Source organism: Notamacropus eugenii, chromosome 1 (assembly GCF_028372415.1).
Source record: "Notamacropus eugenii isolate mMacEug1 chromosome 1, mMacEug1.pri_v2, whole genome shotgun sequence".
Classification (NCBI taxonomy): domain Eukaryota; kingdom Metazoa; phylum Chordata; class Mammalia; order Diprotodontia; family Macropodidae; genus Notamacropus; species Notamacropus eugenii.
Genome location: NC_092872.1, coordinates 255,535,256 through 255,563,244, shown reverse-complemented (window position 1 = coordinate 255,563,244; position 27,989 = coordinate 255,535,256). Strand labels below are relative to the sequence as shown.

Sequence of the window (27,989 nt, the reverse complement as noted above, 5' to 3'; positions counted from 1 at the left end):
GCCAGGCTGGGGCGGGGCTGGGCGGAGCGCGCAGGGCTGCACGTTTCGGAGGAGGCTGCGGGAGCTGAGCGCTGCCCGGGAGGACAGCAGGTGCAGACAAACGGACTGACGAATGGACGGGGCCATGGACACGGGCGGCGCGGGGCTCGGCTGCCTTCTGGCCGGCCTGGCCTTCCTGCTCACAGGTGGGTGAGTCTCGGACCCCGGGGAAGTTCCCCGGCCTCCCCCGCCCAGCCGCTCGGACCCAGGGCTTAGCGGGCAGGAGTGGGGGGAGGGGGAGGGGAGCCTGGGGGGAGAACCTGGGGACAGTACTAAGGAAAGGTCCGAAGGAACCCAACCCCTGCCGCCCAGAGAGAAGGCAGGACTTTTAGTTAGGTAGGGGGACCTGGGCTGCTTTGATCCATCAGAGCTTCAGCCAGCTCTGGTTGCTGGTGCTCTTTATGGATGTCGAGCCGCCCAGGAGCCCAAGGCGGCTAGGGAACTTCCAAGCCCACCCCTCTGCTACCTAGCTGGCCACTTCAGCGTTCAAGCCGGATCTTCCCCAGACAGTCGCTTCTACTCCACAGGGTGCTGAACAGCTAGCAAGTTTTCCCCCTACCAGAACCTGCATCCGCTCCTCCGGCTTCTCCTCCCCATCTTGTTCCCATTTCGGCCCTTAGGGGCCTCAAAAAAAAGAAAACAGACCCCTCTTTATTGGGACATCCCTTCCAATACTTGACGATCAGTCAAAACTTATCGATACATTGGAAGACCCTGCTGCCTCCCACCCACCTGTCAGGCCGAGCTACCCCTTGCAGGAGGGTCGTCCTCGGCCCTTTCCTTCCTCCCCCAGCAGCCAGCGCCTTCCTCTCCGAGATTACCTTCTATTTACTCTGTCTGTGGCTGGTAGATACAGACTTACTTCACGTTGTTTCCCCCATTAAAATACCAGATACTCGACGGCAGGGACTCCGTGTTGCCTTTCTTTCTACTCTCAGTGCTCAGTATAACGCCTAGGACAGAGTAAATGCATAGTGGTGCTTGGTGACTGACTTTGTGTCCCGACAGCCCCCGAAAGGACCTGAATTGTTCAATCGAAATATTGGTGGATACTAGTCTGCACGAGGGGGTGGCCGGCGGAGAGAAAGAGAGACACGGACAAAGACACACAGAGACAGAGACAGGGAGATGACCAAATGCCTCTTTTTCTTCCTGCCCCTTTGGTGACTGGTGGAGGAGACAGTCTTCTATCCCGTCCAACTTGTCTGCATACTCTACTCCAGGCCCTGATCTTTTGTATGATCAGTACCAGGGACAGATCATCAGTAAACCCTCCTTGAGGGAATCCAGTGGAAAATAGGTGCCCTTCAAGGGTCTATCTTGGGCCATCTTCTTTTTTGTTGTTCCCTCCCTAAGTGATCTCATTCACTCCCTTAGTCACAGTTTCCACTTCTGTATAGATACCTCCCAAATCATCATCCTCACACCCCCCCCCCTCCCCCCCCAGTCTTCTGGCCTGTATTTCCACCCGGTCACCAGATATTTCAGCTTGAATGTCCTGCTGGTAGCTCAAATCCAATATACAGCAAGTGCACCTGAACTCATCTTCTCTCTAACACCTTCTACTCCCCTCTGTTCTCTATTTTTTTTCTATTTCTGTTTCTCCATCCTTTCTGTAACCTAGGCTCAGAATATTGGAGTCCTTTTTGATTCTTTGCCATCACATTCAATCTGTGCTCATTTCTGTTGAATCTCCCTCCATGTTCTTTCCACTTCCATGCATTACCATCCTAGCTCAGGCACCATTACCATTTGCCTGGGCTATTGTAGCCTCCTCGCTGGTCTTCCTGCATCCAGTTTCTTACCCCTCTAATCTATTTTTCACACGGCTGCCAAAGTAATCTTCCTAATGTATAAGTCTAACCAAATCAAAGTCTACCATGCCTTCTCACTGTCTCATGAATAAACATAAACTCATAGTTCTGGCATTGAAAGTCACCCACAGTCTTTCCCATGCCCACCTCAGGACTTTATATTGCTTAGCTTGATTATTCTTTATTCTCTTGCCGCACTTTCCCTATCGTTGTGCCTTTTCTCACACAGTTCCCCAGGTGTGGAATGGACTCCCTTACCAGGATCATGTGTCTCCATTTGCTGAAGCCTTCCCCTTCTTTTGAAGTCAGCTTGGGCTGACTTTCTCCATCCTTAAAATTTCCCCTGCCTGACATCTTAAAGCTGTATGGAAACTTAAGTTGTAGCTAGATCATTATCACCGTCCCCAGTCCCCAAACCCATCCCCATCCCCAGTGAAGCTATATTCCCAGTCCCAAACCCATGGTTATGCATAAATATATCAAGATCCTGTGATCCCATGAATGTAGGAACTTCCTTCAGCATCATACAGTGAAAAGCATGTGGACTCTGTAATCAGAAGCCCTGGGTTCAAATTCTGGCTCCACCCCTTCTTTCTGTGTGACTTTAGGCAAATTGCTTGACTTCTCTAACCCTCAGTTTTGTCTTCTGCAAAATGAGAGGGTGTAGACCAGATCTTGAAGGTACAGTCAATGATCCCTCCACCAAGACAGATTGCAACTCATCTCTAACATAGTCTTCCTGAATTGCCTTCCAAAGGGCTTCCAAAGAGGTAAGTCCAGGGTCACATATATAAGAAATCCAGATGCAGAATTGGAATCCAGGTCTTTTTGACTCAAACTCCAGAACTCTATCCACACTGCCTCTCTTACTCATAGATCACATTTAATAAGTATTCATTCAATGGAATGCAATGTTATTAATAAATATCCTAAAAAATTTAGATACCTTATTAAAATTTTTAGAACTGGAAGGGACATTCAGAGACTATCCAGCCCAATCTTCTCATTTTACAGATAAGGAAAGTGAGATTTAGACAGATTTAAGGACTTTTCTGGGTCACACAGAATATTAGTGGCAGAATTAAAACTCAGTACCCAGATCTCTTGAATCCTAACCCTATATCTTTTACCTATTTAACCACTAGGATAGTTTATGAATAACAATTACTATTATCATTTTTATTAGGGAATCACTTTATACCTTTCCAAGAACCCTTGCCTCTAATGTCCTTTCCAGTTCTATCTGTGCTTTTTATGAGATTCATAAAAAAAGATCATGAATCTCTTTGACTACCTAAAGAAAAGATAAATGGGTAAGTGGCCAATAACTATTGCAAAAGAGAAAACTACAAGGATATCTTCATGGAACTTCAGAGCCCACTGAGAACTGTAGAGATCAGCTGATCCAACCCTTGACTGAACAGGAAGTCTCTTTACCACTTCCCTGAAAAATGGTCATCTACACTCTACTGGAAGACCTTCAATGAGGTGGGAACTTGCTCCCTTCCAAGGCAGCCAATTCCACTTTGGGATAACTCTTGTTATTAGGAAGTCTTTCCTTACATCAAATTCATACTAATATAGTAATTGTAATAATGTCCTCTTTGTAATAATCCCTCTTCTATCTGGCAATCCTTCAAATACTTGAAGAAAGTACCACTCCCCTACTAAGTAAGTTCTTGCCAAGGTAAACAGTTCTTTAAACTGTTCTTTATGTGCCATGGTTTCCACGCCTTTACCACCCCAGCTTGGTCCTCTTTGAGAATGAAGGTCAAACAACAACCACCCCAGCTGCCCTCCTTGGGGGACATCTTCCAACCTTTCTAAAAAGTTGTGTCCAGAACCGAACATAGGTATTTCAGGTGTTGTCTGACTATGGCAGAGCATGATGGAGGACCATTATGGACACTACCTCTTGTAGTAAATCCCATTAGCCTTCACATGGCTGTATGTGCTGTGCCATCGACTCATACTGAGCTTTTTTTGTTATTGTTCAGTCACGTTCTGTCATATCTAACTCTTCCTTGACCTCAATTGGTGTTTTCTTGGCAAAGATATGGAAGTGGTTTGCTATTTCCTTCTCCAACTCATTTTACAGATGAGGGAATTGAGGCAAGCAAGGTGGAGTGATTTGTCTAGGGTCACCCAGCTTTTAAGTGCCTGAGGCTGGATTTGAACTTAGGAAGATGAGACTTCCTGACTCCAGGCCAGGAACTCTACCATATTTGAGCTTGAGGTTCACTAAAAACTCCCAGATCCTTTTCATGTAAACTACTGGTTATTTCTGTCTCCCCTCTTCAGTACTTGAGCAGCTGATGCTCTTGAACCCAAATGGGAAAATGTCATGTCCAGAATGCTCTTCTCCACAGGGGCTGGCGGCTCTGAAGCAGAGCATCGCCTGTTTGACTGGCTGTTTGAAGGCTATAACGAGATTATCCGGCCAGTAGCCAATGCATCTGACCCAGTCATCATCCATTTTGAGGTCTCCATGTCCCAACTGGTAAAAGTGGTGAGTCTTAGGGAGTGACTTGATTTCTAAAAGGGAGGGACAAGGTTAAGAGTCTTCCATGGTCAGTACAAATCCAAGATTTTTCTTCTTTTTTTTTAATCACTTGACTAGGATGAAGTTAACCAGATTATGGAGACCAACCTCTGGCTGAAACACGTGAGTTACCAATTGGTTGGTGCATGAACTTTACTGGACACCTTCTACATGTCCAGCCCTATCCTAGGTGACATCATGGGAGAGAAAAAGAGAGAGCTGCCCTTAAGAGTCTCATCTGAAGGGAAAAGATAAGAGACACAGTGAAATAAGGTGCTAAATAAACTATGGGTGATTGAACCAAAATAGTCCCTAATTTCAAGGAACTCACACTTTAATGGGGGAAATGACACACACATGACTTGATACAAACAATATATGTAGAAGATAAATTGGAGATCATCCGTTGAGAGAAGACACTAACATTAAGGGGGATGGGTTCTATTTGAATACCTTCAGTAAGTGAGGAGAACCAACTATTCCACTTCGAGACTGATCTCAGGGTTAGGGAGCTCTTCCTTAGACTCAGCCAAAATCCACTTGTTTGGAATATTAATCTATTTGGTTAGAAAAGAGAGGGATTGGTGTGGGTCAGAGTAATTATGGACAATTAGGAACTAGAGTGAGTTCTAAAGGGTTGGCCAGACATAAAGAAGATGAGGAGGTAAGCTTCCAGGGAATGTGACCAGAATTAACAAAGTTATGCAAAAGCAGGGAATGAGTGGTAGGTAGGCCAGACATGGTAGGGGGAAATAAGAATAATGAGGGGATAAGTGTTTCTTTGTGGCTTAGGAATCAAAAGCAATTATTCAAGAAACATTTTTAAAACATCTACTAGGTGCTAGGCACTTAGATGACTTTTGGTTTGTGAATCAAGATCAGTTGCTCAATATGTGTATATTAAAACTCCACTATGTGCATATAGCTAGGTCCAGGTCAGTGCTTACTGGGGTATATATGTTGGTGTCCATCTCTGGGGCTCTTAATGATCTCTTGCCCCTGTAATCCAGCAGAGGTTACCTGCCTTCAGCTTACTTCAACAATGGCAGAGGAAAGGAAAGGAAATGGTGTAATCTAAATGACCAGGAGAATCCATAGGCAGTGGTTCAACTTGGTGTATATTCAATAAAATTTAAATATCTAATACCTTGATGACCTTGTGGAGGTGATACGAATGAATAAGACACAGTCCTGCAACCTTCTTGGAGTCTGTAGTGGGGTGAAGGTGGGGAGATTCTGTAGGTTGTATTGCTGCTTAAATCTGTCTGAGACAATTTATGAACAGAAAAGATCCCTGTGTCAAGAGAGGTCCAGATGGACAGTTTCCCCAGCTAACTGGAATTATCTCTGACCCTAGTAATTTCTGCTTACATTTTATAGCCATCCAGGGCTTTGCACAGTGCCTGGTCCACAGTAGGCATTTAATAAAACCTTGTTGGCTTTACTTGACTAATCCAAAAACAAAAGAAAAAATTCTCCAGCAAAGTCGGACAAAGGAGTGTAGTTTAAGTTCACCTGTTTCTGAGTGATGCTAATATTAGCATGCACTGGGAGAAAATAGCTCCCTCTTAACCACACTCCACAGGGTCCAAGATGCACAAAGAGAGATTTTTCTTAATTGAATTAAACAAATATTTCCATTCTTAGTCAACCATGACCTCATAAGGCCCTTAGTTTCAAGATCAGGCTCCATTCCCATAATTGATTAAAAGTCTTCTATTGAAGGAAGACAAATTGGATCTTTGATTCAAGTGAGTCCAAGGACTTCAGACTAGAGCATCATCATAATGTTATCTCAATATTTTACAACCAGATGAGGTCTCAGTACTCTGTGCATCCATACAACCTGGCCAGGGGTAATAGACATGACAAAAATAGGTATAAGATGATGCAGAATGTGACGGATGTCCTAAGAGAGGTGCCAGTTAGCATTCTGTGAAGAGAGAAAACATTTCCAAATGGGCAGATCAGGAAAGGCTTCCTGGAGAAAGAGACATTTGAGCTAAGTCTTTGAGAGGAGGTAGGTGTTCAACAAGTTGGGGTGGGGGGTGGGGGCAAAAGGCTATTCCAGGTGGAGGGAATAACAAAAGATGAGAACTATGACTATAAGTAAGAAGGTCCAAAGGAGAACACTTGGATTTATTTCAATTTTTATTAATTATTTATTATTGTTAAATAATAATTAAACTAATTAATGATAAAAATATTTTATAAATAACTTTTCATTTATTACTTATAAATAAAAATATATAATAAATGAAATAAATTAATTGCTTAATTTAATTTAATAAATATTTAAAGGCATTTGCTTTGTTCTTTCCTATCTCAGTGCCTTTGTCTATGCAGTTGCTGGGCTTGGAATGCCCTCTCTTCTTTTGCCTGTTAAAAATTACCCCCTTCCCCTCCTTTAAAACCCAGCACAAAAGTCACCTCCTCCAGGAAGCTTTCCCTGATCCTTTCCACTTGAACCTCCAGCCATAAGTAGTAGTCTGTACTACCCTTCTCAAATGTATATATCTTACTCATTTCCTAGATCAGCTCCTGAGGGCAGGGATTTTGTCTTATATAAACGTCATATCTCTCTCAGCACTGAATGCACTGTAGTGTACACAGGATAAGGAGAGGAACTATACCTATGATTTCAATGTCCAGGGATCCCCTCCCCCTCCAGCTAAGAAAACTCCGTTCACCAATGTAGGTCAGCCAACACCTTTCAGTCTTAGGCTGTTGCCTAGAGCACTGAGAAGTTGAGACTCCCTCCGGGTCTTCTTAGCTCTATCCACTACCCCACCCTATGTTGCAAGGCACACTGTACACAGGGAGTATTTACTAAATCATCAGCCAACCACAATTCATTAAGTGCTTACTGTGTGCTAGGCAGGCGTTGGGCTAAGGAAATTCTGGAGATACAAAGAAAGGGGAAGACCCAATCCCTGCCCTCAGGGAGCTTCCATTCAAAAGAACATTGACTTTGAACTTCCTTTGACTATGAGAGAAGGAGAAGTGATGGCAATTTACACTCAGGTGCTTCGTACACTTCAGCTACACAGATGTTCAAAAATATTTTGTTTTTACCCAGAAATAAGACATATTTTGACATCATGGGCTGGGCATTCATCTTTCCCTTGGTCAATGCTGACATCTAGTGGTGACATTTTGATTTGCTTCAGGGGTACAAATTCTACAAATCTTAACTTTACAGGTTCAGGGGTGCCTCAATTTACACAGTCGATGTGATCCTATAAAAGTTCATGGGGACATGGACTTCAGTTGTTAGGAAACTGAATCATGGCCTCTTAAATTCTGTTTTTTAAAAAGGTTTCATTGATGTTCTTTTTATAATTTTCACTCTCTTCTCTCCTCCCCTACCCTCTCCTGCTTTCCGCTAATCATCAATGGAACTTGTTTCTTTTATAAAAGAGAAAAAGTGCAGTATTGTACGTATCAGTTCACAGTACTAGTCAGCCCATTGGCTCTGTCCGATGATGTACATTTCACTGAGCACCTCTAGTCCTGGGGCCATGCTGGGGTACGTGGGGTGTGTTCACTATGGATTCACTGAAGTCCTCAGTCCCTCCACTGATAAGAGTTCTGAGGTCTTTCCAGGTTGTTTTCCTTCACTTTTCCATTTCCATCACATATGCAGATTATGTCATCAAGCAAATTCTTAGAGCCGGAAGAGACTTCAGAGGCCACTGGGTCTAAATCCCTTATTTTACTGATGAAGAAACTGAGTTCCCAAGAAAAAACATAACTTGTTTCAGGTGGCATAGGTCACAATCATCCCAGGAAGGTATGAGCCTGGTCTTCCAGATTCTTCCTATTTACTTAACTGTGTCAGTTTAGAAAAGTCTCCCCAAGTCTCTCTGAATTCTTCTTTTCAACTCTCCTTTCCCACTAACTCGTATCACGCTACAGGTGTTGCTTTGCATCCCCACCCAGCATGGTGTCACAAGAAGGCCAGAGGAAGATGAAGAGATCAGGGTTCCACCCTGGCCTAGCCCCTCAGCAGCTCCACCACCTTGGGCAAACCACTTCCTTCTTTGGGAAGTTTACTCTTCTGAAAAATGAGTAGATTATACCAAATGATCCCTGCGGCTCCTTCCAGCTCTGATATCCTTTGACTAAATTTCTGTGCATCCGTTCTTTCCAATATTTCTGGCTTATAAGCCAATACAGCAGTATGCCAGGAAGGCCTGATGTTTTAAAGACAGGCTGAGAAATTCTTTCTATAATGTGATGAGGTGCCCTGACTTCTCTTTTCTGTAAATTCAGCTTTCATCCCTTTGGGGATGAGGGACTTGGAGGCTTTTAGGCTACACCCCTCACTTTACAGTGACAGGGGAAGTGACCTATCCACATAGGGTAGTAAGCATCAGATGTGGGTTTTGAGCCCGGGGCCTCAAGTTCCAAAAGCTAAAGTTCTTTTCTCTCCACCACCTGGGACTTGGAAAGGAGGCCCCGGAGGGATCACCTCCTGCCTAAATTCTTGCAGTAGCTTGCCTCAAGTCTTTGTCCCTCCTCTCAAGTTGAAAACTTCATCTTCCTAAAGTGCAGATCTGACCATATCCACCCCACCCCATCCTTGTTACAATAAACTCCAATGGCTCCCTATCACCTCTTAGTGCCCAATACCATAACCTCACCTTCCCCCCTTCCAGTCTTCTTACACTATCCCCCATGCCTGGAATGCTCTCTCTCCTCATCTCTGCCTCCCGACTTCTCTGGCTGCTTTCAGGTTCCAGCTAAAATTCCATCTTCTCCAGGAAGTCTTTGCCAACCCCTCCCACCATCATTTCCTATTTATCCTGTACAGACTTTAGACGCATGTGTTTGCACATTGTCTCTCCCATTGCATTGTGAGCTCCTTGAGGGTAGGTAGGGACTGTCTTTCACTTTTCTTTGTATCCCCAGTGCTTAGAAGAGTGTCAGACACATAGTAGGTGTTTAAGAAATGCTTGTTGACTGATCAATGGCTCAACATAAGCCATTTTATCAAAAGCTGTTTGGGAGAAGAGGCAGCAATGGTGTGATATGGAGGAGAAAATGTTCAGTGAGATGGAGGAGAAGAGAGAATGCAGTCCAGGCATGGCAGCACCCAATACAAAGGCATTAAGTTGGGAGACCTGAGTTCTAGTGATGGCGCTGTCATAACTCAGTGTGCAATGGATTATGGAAGGCTCCCTCCCCTTTTCAGAGCCTCTGTTTCCTCATCTGTCATTTGAAGGAATTAGACTTGATGCTCTCCAAGACTCCTTCTACCTGCATCGTTCTGGGTTCCATGTTGGAAGGCCCCTTCTACCTCTGACCTTCTCAGCCTTTCCACTACTGCCATTCTGCTTTCATTGTTATCAGAGCCTTTCCAACATGTACATTCTCTGTTCTACCTTCTAAAAGCCTTTCCAGGCAGGACATTCTGTGTTCTAAGGACCCCTCCAACCAGGACTTTCTGTGTTCCAAGAGCCCTTCTAGGCAGAACATTCTGTGTTCTAAGAGTACCTTCTATGTTCTATAATCAGGATTAGGGATCCTTTGGCCTCCTTGCTTATTAACCATGGAAGGGACAGTTCTAGAATGGATCATTACAGAGATGCCTAGATGACATCTAACAAAGGAAACAGTGTTTACCAAAAATCAACAGGGCTTCATCAAGTCAAACCTTATTTCCTTTTTGATAGGTTTCCCAATCTGGTAGATGATGGATATAGTGTAGAAAATATTTACTCAGATTTTAGAAAAAAACAAAAACCCTTGATAAAGCCTGGCCTGTCATGTTGTAGAGAAAGTAGAGAGATGAGGATTAGATGGCAGTCCATCTAGGATTCAGAGTTGATCAAATAGCCAGATACAAAAGAGAAGTGGTTAATGGTTCAATGTAAACATGGCAGGAAGTCTCCAGTGGAGTGCCCCAGGGATCAGTGCTTGGCCTGTGATAGCTCACATTTTTATCAGTGATTTGGACAAAGGTCTAGGTGACATGCTGATCAGATGAGCAGGTGACCCAAAGTTGGGAAAGATCACTAGCCTGCTGGACAGTGGAATCAGGATGCCAAAAGATCTTGCCAGTCTAGAGCATTAGACGGAATCCAATAAGATGAAGTTCAATAGAGATAAATGTCATCTTATATTTGGGTACAAAAACACCAACCACACAAGTAGGAGATGGGGGAAGCAGACTTAGACAAAGTTATTCCAAAAAGATTTAGGGGTTTCAGTAGACTATGCTCGATGGGAATTAGCAGTGTAGTGGGGCAGCCTCCCCCACAAAAGCTCATGCAACCTTGGACTTCTTCCAAAGGGAACTCCCTATTGAGGAAAGTTGTCCCAAAGGAGAATGGGCCACCCCCAAGGGTGGGGCATTCTCCCCCCTTGGAGGTCTTCCAGCAGAGGTTGCATGACCACTTGTCAGGGATGTTATGGGCCAGATCTTTTTTCATGTATGGATTTAACTAAGTGGTCCCTTTAATCTCACAAATTCTGTGATTCCTTGAAAGGCACCCAGTAGGACTCTTAATTCCAGGTACTTTCTCACATTGGGTATCAGTGAGTGAAAAGTCTCAGTGTGGAGCCTCTATCTGTTTGAGGGGAGACCTATCTCCTTCCTCTTTCCACAAAGAGATTTTTTTAAAATAATGGCCACACAGCCAAGAGATGGGGTGATTTATCCTTGTTAGATTAAGGCGGGTGACATCAGAGACCATAGATACTCCCTCCAGGGAGGACACTGCCCGGAGCTGCTGTCAGACAAGAAATATTGGCCTGACCTCCCAGTGACTTCTCTGTGCCAGGCCAGGGCCCAGCTGTCACTGCATTCTCCTAGACATTTTAGATCACAAGGATTCTCTGCCCTCAGAAGCTTGGAAAACCACAGGGCAGAGGTGCCCTTTATCACCCTGACCCACTCAGAGTCCAGAGTCCAGGGAGGCTGCTTTAGGCAGCTGTTCTCTTGAGATGTCTCAGGCTCAACAGGGCCATCATAGGCCCCTCTTCTCAAATAAGAAGAATCCATCATCAAGCATTTATTAAGCACCTACTGTTTGCCAAGCATTCTGCTAGGTGCTTAACAAATACAAAGAATGAAACTGTTCCTATCCTCCAAGAGCTGACATTTTAATGGGGGAACAACAAGAAACAAATATATAAGTGCATGCAAAACAAGTATGATGAGTATACAAATATATGCAAATTAGTTAAATCCCAGGATATTTGGGAGAGAGGGCACTAGTAGCAGGAATCAGGAAAGGCTTCATGAAGATGGTGTTTGAGCTGAGGAAAGGAAGAGTGCATGCATTCCAAGCAGGCAAAGTCACAGAGGTAGGAGATGGGATAGAAGCTGACCAAAGACAGCCATATGGGATAGCAGCAGTAGCACACACGTGATGTTTGTCAGGGAGGGGAGAGGCCGGGATTCCAAATGAGCTCAAAGCCAGGAAAATCCCCATGGTTTAGGAAGACCCTGAAGGAGCGTGGTTACTTTCACTGCCATCTCTCTCCCTTGTCTCAGATCTGGAATGACTACAGGCTGAAGTGGAATCCGGCTGACTACGATGGGGCTGAGTTCATGCGTGTGCCCCCTCAGAAAATCTGGAAGCCTGACATCGTGCTATATAATAAGTAAGGGAGCATAGCTTTAGAGTGGGGGGCAGGCCTCAAAGGTCACCTAGGACCACCCACATTTTACAGTGATTTGTTAAGGGCAAGTTTTGAATCCAGGTCCTCTGGAATTCATTGTTTCCACGGATCATCAATAGAAATCTGGGGGAAGCCAATGACTCACCATAGTCTTTGAATCAATCAGGCGACACATCTCTATGCAGTGCCTTCTGAAGGGTCTGGCCTAATGAGCAGACAGTAATGAGCAGGCCCCCACCTAGGGATCTTGGGCTCCTTCAGCTCCCAAAGGGGCACATCACAGTTACCCTGACTCCCCTGGAAGGTAGTCCCTCAGCTGTGTATATGTATGCATGTGTGTGCATATACCAATATATACAGATACACACATATATACACAGCAATAGATATCTCACACACACACACACACACACACACACACACACACACACAGGATGTCCCAAAAGTCTTAGTGCAAGTTTAAGCTTGAGGTTAACCACACAGTGTGTCTGTGTGTTTGTGTATGTAACTAGCTTCAAAGTTTACAAAGTGGTTTATACACTTGATCTCATTGGAGGGTCACAACAACCCCAGGATGGAAGGAACTGGTTGGATTAGGTGACCTCTGAAGTCCTTACCAGTTCTATATGTGTGTATGTATGTGTGTATTTGGGTATGTATATATCTCTATGTGTGTGTGCGTGCACACACATATACATACACAAGTATTTTATCTGTGATTATATGAATGTGCATACATAAGTTTAAATGGTCCTGGGATTCTACTGGTTTAGGGAATGACAAACAAGGTTGGTACCCGCTCCCCATTTTGTCATCTGGGACAGTGAGAGGTTCTGTGACTTGCCAGGGTCATACAGCCAGTGCACATGAGAGATTGAAGCCATCTTCCTGATTCCAAAGCCAGCTCTACTCACTATATCACACTCTTAAACCTTAGCACATCATATAAATGTCACTTAATATTAAATGTTAAATGACCACCACACGTCCACCATTCTGCCTCCATGAATTCCTCCTAACCTGCAATGGGTGAACGAACTCCTTTGTGGTCCCTGGAAGCTGAGAGAGAAATTGTGGATTCTAAGAGGTAACAAGATTTAGTTGGAAAGAGAGTCTTCTGAGAATCAGAGAAGCTGGGTTCCAGCTCAGACTCTGCACTGACTGCATTGCTTTGGATAAGTCATATCCCTCCCTTTCTCAGGGTCTCAGTTTCCTCATCTGTAAAATGAAGAGGCTGAAAGACCAGCTCTGACATAGACTATCCTGAGATTAGAAAGGGAAATCCTGAGCATGTTCCTGCTCTAGCTCAGAGGACATAGATGTCCAATGAGGAGCTGGACTCTGTGGCTTACCAAGGCCTCCCTGGCTCTGACCCATAAGGTCACATCTGGCATTTAAAGGGACCATAGAGGCCATCTCACACAACCTCCCACTTTACAGATGAGGAAACTGAAGCTAGAGAGGCTAAGTCATTTGCCCATGGCCACATAGCTACTGTTAGAGACAATATTCAAACCTGAGTCTTTCTAAAACTCTGATATTGACTAGCTGTGTGATCCTGAGACAATCACTTAATCTTTCTGAGCTCTAAGATTCTGAGCAGTTGACCCTATGTCTCTTCTTAGCATCAAAGCCTGATTGATCATCAGAAAGAATGGTTATCGGGTGACAATTGTTCTTTGACCAGAACAAACTGTGAAACCACCTACTAGGGCCTAGAAGCACCTGATTTGCATCAGGGGAGGAAACACCTTTGTCCAGGAAATCCCAGACCATTTGGTGCAGCCAAATCAATAGGGGCTGCCCAGCCAGGCTCTGTCCATGGTTCCCAGCAGAAAGCTTGGTCTAGGACAGTCTGGATTATTTTCTCCCAGAAAAAAGTCCTGACTGTGCATCCTGACCTTTTTGAGATCTTGCCAGAGGCTCCAGTCTGGCTCTTTTCACCAGAAGAGGGTCGGACTCCTGGTGCAAAGAGGATGTGGTTCTCCAGGACTGGTTGCCTTCCATCTGGGCCAGAACAGCCTAAATGGGCCAGCCACAGGCCAAACAGACCTGACCCAAGGTGAGTCTGGGAATGTGGGTCATAGGATCCTAGACTGACAAGAAGAAGGAAACTGACCGACCATCTAGTCTAACCCCTCATTTTACATAGGAGGAAACTGAGGCACAGAAAGGTTCAGTGACTTACTCAATGTCACATAAGTAGTAATCATCAGACACTGGATTTGAACTCAAGTCCTATGATCCCAGACTTTCCTAAATCACTCCTGGGTTTAAAGCAAAATTTTGGAACAGAATCAGTTAGCCTGTTTTCATACCAAAAAATTGTTACCTGTGATATATATTTTAATAATTTCATACTTCATATTTTAGAGAGGGAAATAGTAGTTTCTTACAAAGTACTCGCTCAGATCACTTGGAAGACCAGGGACGCAGAGAACAGACTTTTGGGAGAGATGCTCTAATCTAACCCCCTTCTTTTTCAAAAGAAGAAACTAAGACCCAGAGAGGAGCCAGTGAGTCAGTGGCAAAGTGGGAACATAGACCCTGAATGTCCTAATTCCCAATGGGAGGCAAGTACTATAAAGAACTCCCCCCGACATCTAGTTAGCCACAGCAACAGTAACTATTGTCTGATAGTAACAACATTATCAGACACCACCTCACATTTCTACAATCTTATTAAGGTTTGCAAAACACTTTATCTACATTTTCTCATTTCAGCCTCAGAAGAGTCCTAGGATGTAGGTTTTACAAGTATCATTCCCATTTTACAGATAGGAAAACTGAGGCCTAAAGAAGTTAAGTGACTTGGGCAAGGTCACACAACTAGGAAGTATCAGAAGTAGGATTCGAACCCAGGTCTCTTCCAACACTAAGCCCAGATAGCCTTTTATTCACTAAAGGATACTACCTCTTTGCAAAAAGAACAAACTTCGTCTGTGAGCACACACTTGAGACAGTTAAATCTGAATTTAATATTCATCAAGTATTGTTATCAGGAGCATTATTATTTCCGAGGGATGTGGGGGCCCAAAGTCATCCCTGAGCTGGCAGAGAGGTCAACCCTAGAACAAATCACATTGTGTGTGTATGTAAGTGTGTGTATGTGTGTGTATGTGTGTGTGTGTGTATGTGAACATATGCTTTCCCCTCACCCCATACATTCTCTATGCCTATGCCTTTCTTCCATGAAGGACTCCATAAGTAAAATCCCAAAACCAAATATTGATCTGTTTGAATGAATTTAATAATAATTTCCATTATTATAATATATTATATTAATATATTATATTAATATATTATAATACAATAAAATAAATTTTCATTTGAGAGTTTTATGATGCTTTAAGATTCGCAAAACACTCAGCTCACCCAACAAGCATCAGAGATAGGCAACATTTAGAAACTCTCAAAGATGTTGGTATCCTGTGTTTGGACCAATCAAAATCATTCTATATATACCCAAGTTCTCTGATTCACAGAACTTCACAGATGGAGTGCTGGTATATGTTTAACAACCAGCTCTTGGCAGGGGGATGGGAGGAACAGGGCAGGGAGAGTAATGTATTCAGGTCACACTTTTTATTATTACCATTTTTTCCATCACTTTGTTAAGTCTAGACAATCCAAAGAACAATAGATCAAGTTCTGATTTGTAGTGTGTGCTAATTTCTGAGGTATAAGTACCCAGACTGAAATTTAATAATTGACTCTAGCAAGCCAGAATGAATTAGTTTTAGCACACTCTTGATCAAAAATGACTTCAACATCCATCCAGTCCAACAAATGACCCCAAAAGAATTGTCATTCTACCACATCCCACAAGTGACCATCTCTAGTCTCTGCTCAAAATGCATTTCAGGCATTTCCAATTCTTGCATCATTGTTTCTAGCCTTCTCTGCCTGCCCCAAAGTCTCTTTCTCTGTGTCTGTGCACCCTTGTTGGCAGCTAGGTGGTGCAGAGGATAGAGCACCAGTGCAGGAGTCAGGAGAACCTGAGTTCAAATCTCACCTCAGACACTTGACACTCACTAGCTGTGTGACTTTGGGCAAGTCACTTGCCTCATCCTGGGTCTTCTCCAGTCATCCTGATGAATACCTTGTCACTGGATTCAGATGGCTCTGGAGGAGAAGTGAGGTTGGTGACCTGCACAGCTCTCCCTCACTCAAAACAAAGTCAAGTGCAAGTCATGGCATTATTTCTCTGATGGCATGGTCTTCTTTGGCAATGAAGGACAAACACACGATGGCCTCTAGAAACCTTTACCATTATTACAGTCAACTCCAAATTACCCAGAACTCTTGGGCAAAATATTGCTCTGGATAATGGGGGTTCCCCAGTAGCTATGAGTTTACCTCTTTGATCAACAAAACATGAATTTATTTAAGTCTCTATTGTGTGCCAGGCACTGGGTTGGGCTCTGAGGACAGGGAAAAAAAGGAAATAGTTCTGTCCCTTGGAGACCTTATATTCTATTTGAGTGAAGCAACATACAAATAAAAACAAAACATATCTGAAGTAAATAGAATCCCCTGAATTCTTAAGAAGACACTGGACATAGTTTAACGTTTTTTTCCAATGATATAAGGTATCATTATGGATATCAGTTTGTTGTTGAATCATTTCCATCATGTCTGACTCTTCGTCACCCCATCTGGGGTTTTCTTGGCAGAGATACTGGAGTGGTTTGCCATTTCCTTCTGCAGCTCATGCTGACAGATGAGGAAACTGAGGTAAACAGAATTAAGTAACTTGCCCAGAACTACATGGCTAGTAAGAGTCTGAGGCCAGATCTGGATTCAAGAAGATGATTCTTTGTGATTTCAGGCTGGGCACTCATTCCACTGCACCACCTGACTGCCCCTATTTTTTCTAAAAGCATTCAATAAAATATTTGTTCAAAATTAAAAATAAATAAAAGGTGATTGAGAGGCTGAGCCGCATTATGATTCCTTCCTGTGCCCCTTTTGTCCTTACAGTGCAGTTGGGGATTTCCAGGTTGATGACAAGACCAAGGCCCTGTTGAAATACACAGGAGAAGTTACCTGGATGCCTCCGGCCATCTTTAAGAGTTCGTGCAAAATAGACGTGACTTATTTCCCATTTGACTACCAAAACTGCACCATGAAGTTTGGTTCCTGGTCCTATGATAAAGCTAAGATCGACTTGGTCCTGATTGGCTCCTCTATGAACCTCAAAGACTACTGGGAAAGTGGGGAATGGTCCATTATCAATGCTCCTGGGTACAAGCATGACATCAAATACAACTGCTGTGAAGAGATTTATCCCGACATCACTTACTCTCTCTACATTAGACGCCTGCCTTTGTTTTACACCATCAACCTGATCATTCCCTGCCTGCTCATTTCTTTTCTAACAGTGCTGGTGTTCTATCTGCCTTCTGACTGTGGAGAGAAAGTGACCCTCTGCATCTCTGTCCTCTTGTCCTTGACCGTGTTCCTTTTGGTGATCACTGAAACCATCCCTTCCACGTCTCTGGTCATCCCCCTGATTGGAGAGTACCTCTTGTTCACCATGATTTTTGTTACCCTCTCTATTGTCATCACTGTCTTTGTTCTCAATGTGCACTACCGCACGCCCAAGACTCATACGATGCCCCAGTGGGTGAAGACCATATTCCTGAACTGGCTGCCCAAAATCATGTTCATGGCCAGACCCGCGAGCAATGAGGAGGCTTGCCAGAAGTCTAGGCTGTTCTCCAGTGCCGAGCTCTCCAATCTCAATTGCTTCAGGGGTGCAGAGGCAAAATGCTGCAAGGGGGGTTCGACTTGCCAAGATAGGACATGTGGTGTCTGCCGTCACCAGAGGGTTAAGCTCTCCAACCTGAGCTCCAACCTTCCAAGGAGTTCCAGCTCAGAATCTGTAGATGCTGTGCTCTCCTTCTCAGTTCTGTCCCCAGAAATGAAAGATGCAATTGAGAGCGTCAAATACATTGCGGAAAATATGAAGGCACAGAATGAGGCCAAGGAGGTAAGAGTGGCCTTCAGGGCTTCTTCTCCATCAGCAAAGTCCATTAGCATTTTGTAGAATGTAGGTGCCATGAGAGCAAGGGATGCTCTTATATAAACTTTTGCCTCTCTTCCCTACCCTGACCCCCCCCCTCCCAGCTCTGAGAATGTGTTAGGCATTTAATGTGTGAATGAATGAATGAAAAAACATTTATTAAGTGCTTATTGTATACCAAGCAGTGCTGAGTGCTGAGGAGATAAACAGGAAAAGGAGAAAGCTTCATTCTCAATATGCTCACACTTTAATTGGGGGAGACAACACAGCTAGGTGAATTGAGCCTCAGGGTAGAGGGAAAGGCCCCCAAGTCCTAAGGATGCATCCAGAAGGAGATGTCTGTCACCATCGGGAAGAGGGAGGACTAACATTGAATATAAAGCACTTCAAGGTTGTAAGAGGTACAAAATCCTTTCATCTCATTTGATCTTCACAACAACTCTATGAGGGAGGTGTTATTATGCCCATTATACAAATGAGGAGACTGAGGTTCAGAACAGTAGAGTGACTTGCCCAGTGTCACTCAGCTGGTAAGTGATGGTGGTGGGATAGAACCCAGATCCACTGTTGTAGACCATGATGCCCAAGGAAAAAAGACTCTAAACTTCCCACAGAAACTATAACAATCACACTGACATCAAGAAGGCAGAAAAACTCAGTTTTTATTTTGCTTCTTTTTGTTCTACCAGGGAGAATGGTCTTCCTACTAGGAAGGAGAGAGCAACCATGTGTAACAGGGAGTTGAAACCTCAAATAAGTGAGGATGTAATAAGGTAGATGATAGTGACACAGTCCACAAAGTTGTTGACACATACTATTTCTCGTGATCCTCACAACACTAGGAAGTAACCCTACTTTTCCACTCAGGAGAATATACAACACACCACTTTGAATTCTCATTCTGTAGGTTATCACACAGTCATAGAGAGAGAAGCCATCAGAGAGAGGAGATAGTGAGATTCTTAGTTGGTTTCTGACAAAATTCAATTGTTAACCAGTTGGTCCTTCTTCCACAAGTAACAAATAGAAGGAAGGTTAGATTTGTTTGAACCTCCTATAAGTTCCTTATTACCTGTGTGACCTTGGGAGGAAAATCAGCTCATCTGATCCCAAGTTTTTTTCATCTATAATATGATCTCCATTATATAGTCAGCCACTAAGCATTTATTAAGTGCTTACTATGTAGCAGATGCTGTGACAAGTGCCAAGGACATAAGGAAAGGCAAAAACATAGTCATTTCCCTCAAAGAGCTGCCATTCTAATGGCAAAGCTAACATGTAAACAATTGTGTGAAGATATCTGCAAGTAGATGGGTGACATTAGCAGTCTATGGGAGACTGGAAATAGTCTCCTGGCATAGGTGATGGTGGAGATGAGTCTCCAGGGAAGCCTGGGAATCCAGGAGGTAAAGGGAAAAGGGGAGAAAATTCCAGGTGTGGAGAAGAGCCAGTAAGATGAACACGGACATGGACATTGACATGGAGAGGTGGGTACAAAGAACAGCAAACTAGACAGTGCTGAGAGATCACAGAGCGGGGGTTAGAGCAGAGGTCAAAGTAGGGAGAAGTTAGCTTTGGCAGGGTTTTGAAAGTGAAACAGAGCCTAGAGTAGAAAAAAGCCATCAGAACTCAATGAAAGGGGGGAAGGGGCAGGAATAGGGAAGAAACTTGCAAACTAATTGATTTAACATCTGGCTCCTGCATTCATTCTCCCCCCAGGTTACCCAAGTTATTTCTGGTAATCTTACAAGATGTTTTTGGCTCCCAAATTAATTAGATCAGCCTTAGGATGCTTAATAACAAGGAGCTGATTACTAGGCTAATCTCTTTTCCTAGCGTCAATGTTCAAATGCATATTTGTTTGAAAAAAAAGGTTTTCTGCATGTTCTTTGGTTGAGTCTCAAAGTCAGGGAAATCTATTAGAAATGAGGAGATAAGAAGCTAATTAGGACTCTTGGTTTTTCTGAAAAATTAGCCATGAGTACTATTCAATTAGGGGGTGTTTTGTCCCATCAAACCAACCCCAGCTGATTCAGTCAATTTGTAGATTCACATGGGCATTAGGGCTAATCCCTCGACCAATGCAGGTGGGCTCCTTCCCTGCAACTTCTGACTGAGTGGTATGGAGGGTCACACAGTCAACATGTGTCATAGGCGGCACTTGAGCCCAGAACTTCCTGGTTTCAAGGCCAACTCTCTAACCATTGCCCCACACTGTCTTTCATAAACCACAGCTAAAAAAGTCCTTGTGGAATTGGACTGAAGGAATCTCAGCTAGTGACATTGCTTCATGTTCTGCATCAAAGGGAAATCTCTTCAGTACTGATAGAAGAGATCTCCAGTCCCCTCTTGTGAGGAGGGACAGATCTTTGGCAGGAGAGTTTTGAAGACCAGTCACAGAGCTCACCAGCTCACAAGTAGCTCACACTTGTCATGTTTTTATGGTCACAGAGAGTCACCACCACCATATGAGAAAAAGAATACTTTATTCCCATTTTACAGATGAGGAAACAAATTTCAAGATAGCAGTGATGACCACTATACTTGAGATACTTTAGTAGGCTCAAACCCTATCTCTGACCCTTAGGAGCAATGGGATGTCAATACTTCTGGGACCTACCTTACAGGATCATTGGGAGGCTCAAATACGATAAAGAGCTTCGCATACTTCAACAGTGTTAAGTGGTTATCAGTCATTACTCTTACTCCATGGGTCTAGGTCTCTAGGACATCTACACACAGGCACAGGTCAATGCGTTTTCCTATGGAACCATAATCCTCCTCCCACCCACCAGAGCTAGAAGCAGCCTTTAAATAGAGTCCAGCACTGATCACTTTCCTAACTGAGCCCCATGTTGGTTAGCTGGTTTGCCCACATCTCGCTGCTCACCAGTGGTGCAGCTGAGATACAAACCCAGGCTTCCTAACTCTCTATCCAAGGTTCTTTTTTACACTACCAGCTGGTTTCCAGAGCTTTCTGTAACTGGCTATTTGTCAAGTTTTGGTCTTGAAAAGTTACTTGTAAATTTATGGGTAGAATTCCTTTGCAACTATCTCATTTGCAGTTCCATTTGTATCCATGTATTAGAAACAATTTTCTTTTTGATCAAATTATCTAATGGTTCGTCTGTTTTATTAGGTTATATTAGAGGCAGCTGGTAGAAAAGTGGGTAGAGTGCTGGGTCTGGAGTCAGGAAGACCTGAGTTCAAATTTGACCTCAGATACTTACCAGCTGTGTGACCCTGAGCAAGTCACTTAACCTCTGTTTGCCTCAGATTCCTCAACTGTAAAACAGAGATAATAATTGTACCTACCTCTTAGGGTTGTTGTGAGGATCAAATGAAGTAATATTCATAGAAAGCACTTAGCACAGTATCTGGCGTGTAGTAGGCTCTACATAAATAATTATTCCTATTGTCCCCTCCCTTTTCAAAAAAATCAATTCCTAATTTTATTAATTTAGGATTTTTGTTTTTAATATTGGTTATCTCTCTTTTGGTTGTCAGAATGTCTATTTTTGTATAGGTTTGTAGTTTTATTTTAATTTGTTGCTTTTCTGGATATTTTTTCTTTTCAGTGCTTTGTCCAATCCATTGATCTCATTTCTCTCTCTTTTTTTTTGTTGGGTATTTAGAGTTATAAATTTTTTCCTAATATTTCTTGACTTTCCTCACATTTCTTAAACTAGATTAACTGGGTAGAGTATTCCTGTTGACTTCAATAGGAACTCTCTGCTTGTTAGAATTTTGTGGGGCTTGGGAAGAGATAAGAAACAGACAGGCCAATTGTTCATTTGAAGGATAATGAGAAATGATGCTATTTGACAAGCATTTATGGAAGCACCTACTGTGTGTCAGAAAGCAAAGACAAAAAAATTCGATGACAAATAGAAATTTAGAAAACTACAAATTAATGTTATCTATGTTGGCATCATATTTTTATTTTCATTTTTTTTGTTTGTTCGTTTATTTGTTTGTTTGTTTGAAATGTTTTCCCATTGCATTTTAAATGGTTCTGGCAGCACACAGGAATTTAATATCTCTGGTTTGGAGAACTCTGAACCGGGAAATTCCTACCTGCGCAGATCAATACTTCCTCTAAATTTAGTTTTAGAGTGGCCTAGGCCAATGAGAGGTTAAGTGACTTGCCCACAGTCACACAACTAGGCTGGGCTGGGACAGAATTTGAACAGATCTCTCTGTGTATAATTCCTTATTGCCTTACCAAAATACAAGATTCAGTGTTAGTTGTTTCCGGTAGTGTCCCACTTTTTTCATGGCCCTATTTGAGGTTTTCCTGGAAGAGATGCTAGAGTGGTTTGTTATTACCTTCTCCAGCTCATTTTGCAGATGAGGAAACTGAGGCAAACAGGGTTAAGTGACTTGTTTAAGGTCACACAGCTAATAAGTGTCTGAGGTCAGATTTGAACTAAGGAAGATGAACCAAGCATTCTATCTATGAAGCCACCTACCTACCCCAAATATAAGGTATATACAAAATAATGGGGGGAGTGGTGGACTGGGAGAGTCAGGATTTGAATTCAGGGTCTCGACTGCACATCCTTCACCATTTAAGATCAAAAATAGCTTTCACGCAAAAAACTTAGGCCCTATCTATAAATTACCTTGCAGTCACTAAAGCAGATAATTAGACCTTTACCAATACTGAGCCTGATGCCCAGAGGGTGCAAAAGGAATCATTGTCAAATAACTAGAAGACCCTTTCCGTTGTACACCTAACTGAATCCCTCTGTGACATGTTCCTCCTGTTGTGATGTGGTGACTTCTTTAAATTCACTTGATCCCAAGCTTGATCATCTTTCATCCCATGTCTTTTCCTTCTGCTTTGTCTAGGAGGGTAATTAAAGTGCCATTGACTTCCTCCTCTGATTTCCAGGGTTGAGTCAATGCTGGATCTGGCCCAATTAGCTGAGCTTTCTCTGCGTTTCCACTTGACTCATTGATTCCTATTTGTAGTTCAGTATCTGAGCAGCACCGCCCTGACTTTTCACATTCCTGCTGTCCCTTTGAATGTGAAGGTGACTGGATGGGAGGGCCATGGGGGGAGGTCTTTAGGATGGTGGTAAACTTGCTGTGGTCTGGTTCTACCATTGAAGGAGGAAGTGACAGAATCAGTTTCCAGTTTTTGTCTATTGGGACCTGTTATTTCACTGGTAATCTCGATGAGGAAACTCTTTAACCCAGGGGATCTTAACCTGGGCTCTGCAGACCTCCTAAGGGATCCACATACAGATTTTAAGAGGATCTCTAAATTTGTTTTTAAAGGATATTCTGATTATTTCAACATAATTGGCTTACTTTGTAATACTATGTATTTTACTTTATTCATTTAAAAAGATGATTCTGAGAAGGGGGCCAGAAGAGTCCCAGACTAACAAAGGAAACCAAGATATCAAAAAAAGGTTAAGAACCTCAGGTCTGACCAATGTAAGTCAGTACATGTTCTGTAACTTAGAGACTTAGACCCTGAGAAGCTAAAGACTTGCCCAGGGTGATGCAGTCCTGTATCAGAGGTGGTCCTTGAACCCAGGTGTCTCGACTCTGAAGTGGACTCTCTCTCCCCTGTGGCTTCTGGGGGCTCCCTGTTAGCATCTAACCCTCCTGCCTTTTCATTCTCCTTAGACCTTCCTGCCCATGTGATCCAGGATCCAGGGAGACAGGGTAGATGCTTCTTCCCTGAGCTTGACCTCTGACCATCAGGGGCCTGGAATGCTCTCCCTTCCAGCTCCTCTGGCTTCCTTCTAGTCCCAGCAAAATCCCACCTTCCCCAAGAGGCCTTTCCCAATCCCCCTTAACAAGCCTGCCTTGCCTCTGTTGAGGATCTCTAATTCAGCCTGTCTGCATCTAGTTGTTTGTGTGTTCTCTCCCCCATTAGACTGGGAGCTCCTTGTGGACAGGGACTAGGTTTTACCTTTCATTTTATCCTCAGTCCTTAGCACCGTGCCTGGCATATAATCTATAAATGCTAATTGTTTGAAAAAATGGTAACCTCTACAAGATTTCAACTGAATGACATACAAGAGTTCCAGAGTCCACATTCATGGTGCAATTGAAAAAAGAACTAGATTTGGAGTCAAGGGATATGGGTTCGAATCCTGGTTCAGGTGAGAATACTGAGGCTCAGAGAATTAGGAAGTAGCAGCGCTGGGCCTCAAATCTGGATCTGGAGACAGTATTCTCACCTGAGATATGGGGGTGATAATAACACTTATGCACCTATCTCACCAAGTCTTTTCAAGGAAAGCACTTTGTATAATGGACTTGTCATAAAACCTGGGTTTGATGTTTTATTTTTTTATTCTAGAAGATGAACCATAAAGCCACAAGTATCTGAGACTTAGAATTAAAAGAGTCTTTACAGGCCTTTTTTAAAATAATTCCGACATTCAGTTGAGAAGAAAACAATTCCGAGTTTATCTAACTCATTTTTGTTTCAGACCAGAGGTGAAATGTCTAGTCTAGCCAAGTCTAGACCCTTTTATCTGTGTTATGAAGGCTCTACGTGAAAAGCTTTGGAGACCAGTTAAATCCTACAAGATAGATGAGAGGGAGAGGATATGTCCACAATATAGACACTATCCTCAATTCCTTACTCTCCCTCACCCCACACATCCTCTCTATTGCCAAATCTCGTTGCTTCTCCCTTTCCAGCATCTCTAAGATGCTGCTCCTTCTCTCTGCTAACACAGCTGCCACCTTGGTTCAGACCCTCAACACCTCTCACTTGGACTGGTGCAATTCCCTAGTTGATGTTTACCCCATTCAGGTGCCAAAGTCATTTTCCTAAAGCACAGGTCAGCAGGTTCCAGTCGCTCCCTGTTCCCCCTAGGATCAAACATAAAATGCTTCACTTTACATTTAAAACCCTCCACAGCTGGGCCTCCACCTACCCTTACAGTCTGTGTACCTTACTCCCCTCCCCACACACTATGATCCAGGGAGCACTCACTGCTGCTCACACCACTGCCCCATCTCCCATCTCCGAGCCTTTGTCCTCCTCGTAGTTTTCCTGGCTCCCTTCAAGGCTAAGCTCCAACGTCACTTCCTCCAGGAGGCCTTTTCTGGTCCCTCTCCTCTAAGATCACTTTTGATTCTGTCTCTTCTAGTCATTTATTTGCTGCCTCCCATTACCCCTCCTTGAGGGTAAGCCTTGCTTAGCACGGTACGTTGAACACAGTAAGTGTTTAATAAATACTTGTTGACTATGTGAAAGTATTACTAAAAAGAAACATTTCTTCTTTTAAAAAATATCTTCTTATGGATCACTTTGGGGGCTTTTTCTGTCACCTTCATTTCTGAATGTGCTTCAGACCTCCCCTGTCCAAGCAAGCCATTCCACAGAACAAGGTTTAAAAAGAAAAAGAAAAACAATTTCACAAACCCAGCAAACACATTAACCATGGCTGACCATGGATGCCGTGTTCCCCATCTCTAGTCTCTCATCCCTGAAAATGTGAAAAGGAGGTTGATTTTCTTAACTCTTCTCCAGGACCAAACTCAGTCATTAAAATTACCTATCTGTTTCCAAACATTTTCTCTTAATAAATCTTCTGCTGTCTACGTATCCCTACATTCAGCATTGGGGGATACATATAGTTTAGCTAAGCCATAAATATTGCTTTCAGGAAGCTTACAGCATAGTGAGGGACATGACAAATACCTAAATATCACAATATAAAATGATTAACACATGCCAGCTACATAGGGGTGTCTGTGGTAGGAGCAATGTCCTAACCCCTACCCCCAGGCAAGTTAGGTTGGTTTTTCTTTAAAAGGCACTGACATTTCCTTGAGACTTGGTTGGCTCAGGTAACTAAAGGCTTAGACTGCTGACATCACCTCCTTATCCCCTGAGTACAAAGCAACCAGGAGGGCACTCTGGCGCTTGGCTGGTGGATCAGTATGGGTATTTCATGCAAGGGAACTGCTCAGTTGAATCAGCTTAAGGTGTCTTCAATGCCTTTCCTTGTTCCTGCTATAAAACCTCTTTCTTTCTTAACTGCTAGATGACCTATGAGTATCACATTTTGTAGCAGATAGAGAGCTGAACTTGGAATTAGAAAGACCTGAGTTCAAATCCATCCTCAGACACTTACTATGACCCTGGGTTAACTCTATCTGCCTCAGTTTCCTCATCTGTAAAATGGGTATAATAATATCTCCCACCCAGAGATGTTTTGAGGACTGAATGAGCATTGGTAAAGCATTGGCAAGCCTTAAGTTGCTATATAAGTGCTAATTATTATGTTGAACCTATATGACGAGGACCTGGACTGAGTCAGGTCCAGACCAGAAGAGGGCACAAAGTGTTATGTAAGGCCCAAAGGGTGAAAGTCATGACTGGTTGTGGAAGGAAAGAAGAGATCAGGGAAGGCTCACAGGAAGAGGAGAACATTTTGTGTCTTAAATTTTGAGGCTAAACTGAGTTTCTTTTGGCCTTCATGTTTGCACTTGTGTTTTTCAGATTCAAGATGACTGGAAATACGTTGCCATGGTCATCGACCGCATTTTCCTGTGGGTTTTCATTTTGGTTTGTATTTTAGGAACAGCAGGGCTGTTCTTGCAACCTCTGATGACTGGGGATGAAGTATAGCCACAGAGTGATGCAGAGCAGGAAAGCTGTCCTGATTCTCCCCACCAAAACTTGACCTGCTGTTGTTCCATTGTCCAAGAGCTCATCTGTCCTCCATCTTTCTTCAAGGGAATAGACATCTCTCTGGGTGCCATTGGAATCCACCCACCTCCTTTGTTTTCAACTAGTAAATTTTTCCTTTTTAACTTACCTACTTACACTTTAACTGCCTTCACTTCACTAACCAGGAACACCTTAACTTCACTGATGCCTAGGTTTGCATCATGCAAAAAGATAATGTGTTAACTCTATCCCTTATAACAGTCTAGATGATGAGATTTTATAAATAATGCAACAGGGAGAAAACAAATAAAAATTGTAAAACCTAATTCTTCTATGTGGGAAACATGCATACTTAGCATAATTCAGTTCAGCAAAATTTTATTAAGTGCAAAACACTAGGGGTACAAGGATGAAAAAACAGTTTCCATCTTCAGAGAGTTTACCTTTTAGTAGGGGCCAAGCTATATGCACAAATAAGCAAAGGATCAGAGATCCTAGGCAATCATCCAATAACATATTTCAAGCTGGAAGGGACCTTAGAGTTCAGCCCTCTTGATTTACAGATGAGGAAACCGAGGCCCCAAAAGATTAAGCAACTCACGCAAGGTGACCCAGCAGAGCCAGGATTTGAATCCAAGTCTTTTGACTCCAAATACATTGTGAATAGAACAGAAAGAAGAAAAACCTAGACAGAGTGCTAAGAGAAATTTATGAAAGGATAGTTCACTGTCTGCTGGCAGGAGGAGGCCAGGGAAGGTTTCCTGGAGGAGGTGAGGGACCCTCTTCAGAATACTTTAATGATTAAGAGAGGACCCCTAGAGAGGAAACTCTGATAGAGTTTGGAGGCATTTGTCAGGGACTAGACTTGTGATTTCATTGGTACAGCTTGACAGCAAGGTAGCATAGTATAAGAAGGCTAGATTTGGAGTCAGGAAGGCTTGGGTTCAAATCCACCCTCAGACACATACTAGCAAGCCACTTTACTCTGCCTCAGTTTCCTCATCTATAAAATGGGGATAAGAAAGCATCTACTTCCAAGATTGCTGTGAGGATCAAATGAAATAACCAAAATGGGGTTTTACAAAACTTAAAGCACTGTATAATTAAATAATGATAATTAAGAACTTCTGGTGAGGAAACTTCTCTCCCTAAAGAGATAAATCCTTCTTATTAGTATTTACTACAAGTAACTTACAGTCTTATAAAAATTTGTTTCTTTTCACAAACTTTTGTTATCTGTCCCCACCCCCAATTGAACAATAAACAAACAAACAAAAA

At 43.1% G+C, this 27,989-nt stretch overlaps 1 protein-coding gene across 1 annotated transcript; it reads left to right on the top strand.

Moving 5' to 3' along the window:
* Positions 1-77: 77 nt before the first annotated feature.
* On the top strand, positions 78-27,989 carry CHRNA3 (cholinergic receptor nicotinic alpha 3 subunit). The gene is made up of 6 exons (XM_072628622.1): positions 78-185; positions 4,223-4,362; positions 4,474-4,518; positions 11,900-12,009; positions 17,011-18,022; positions 26,541-27,989. The coding sequence occupies exons 1-6, from the start codon at positions 113-115 to the stop codon at positions 26,667-26,669; spliced, it is 1,509 nt and encodes a 502-aa protein (XP_072484723.1). The 5' UTR covers positions 78-112; the 3' UTR covers positions 26,670-27,989.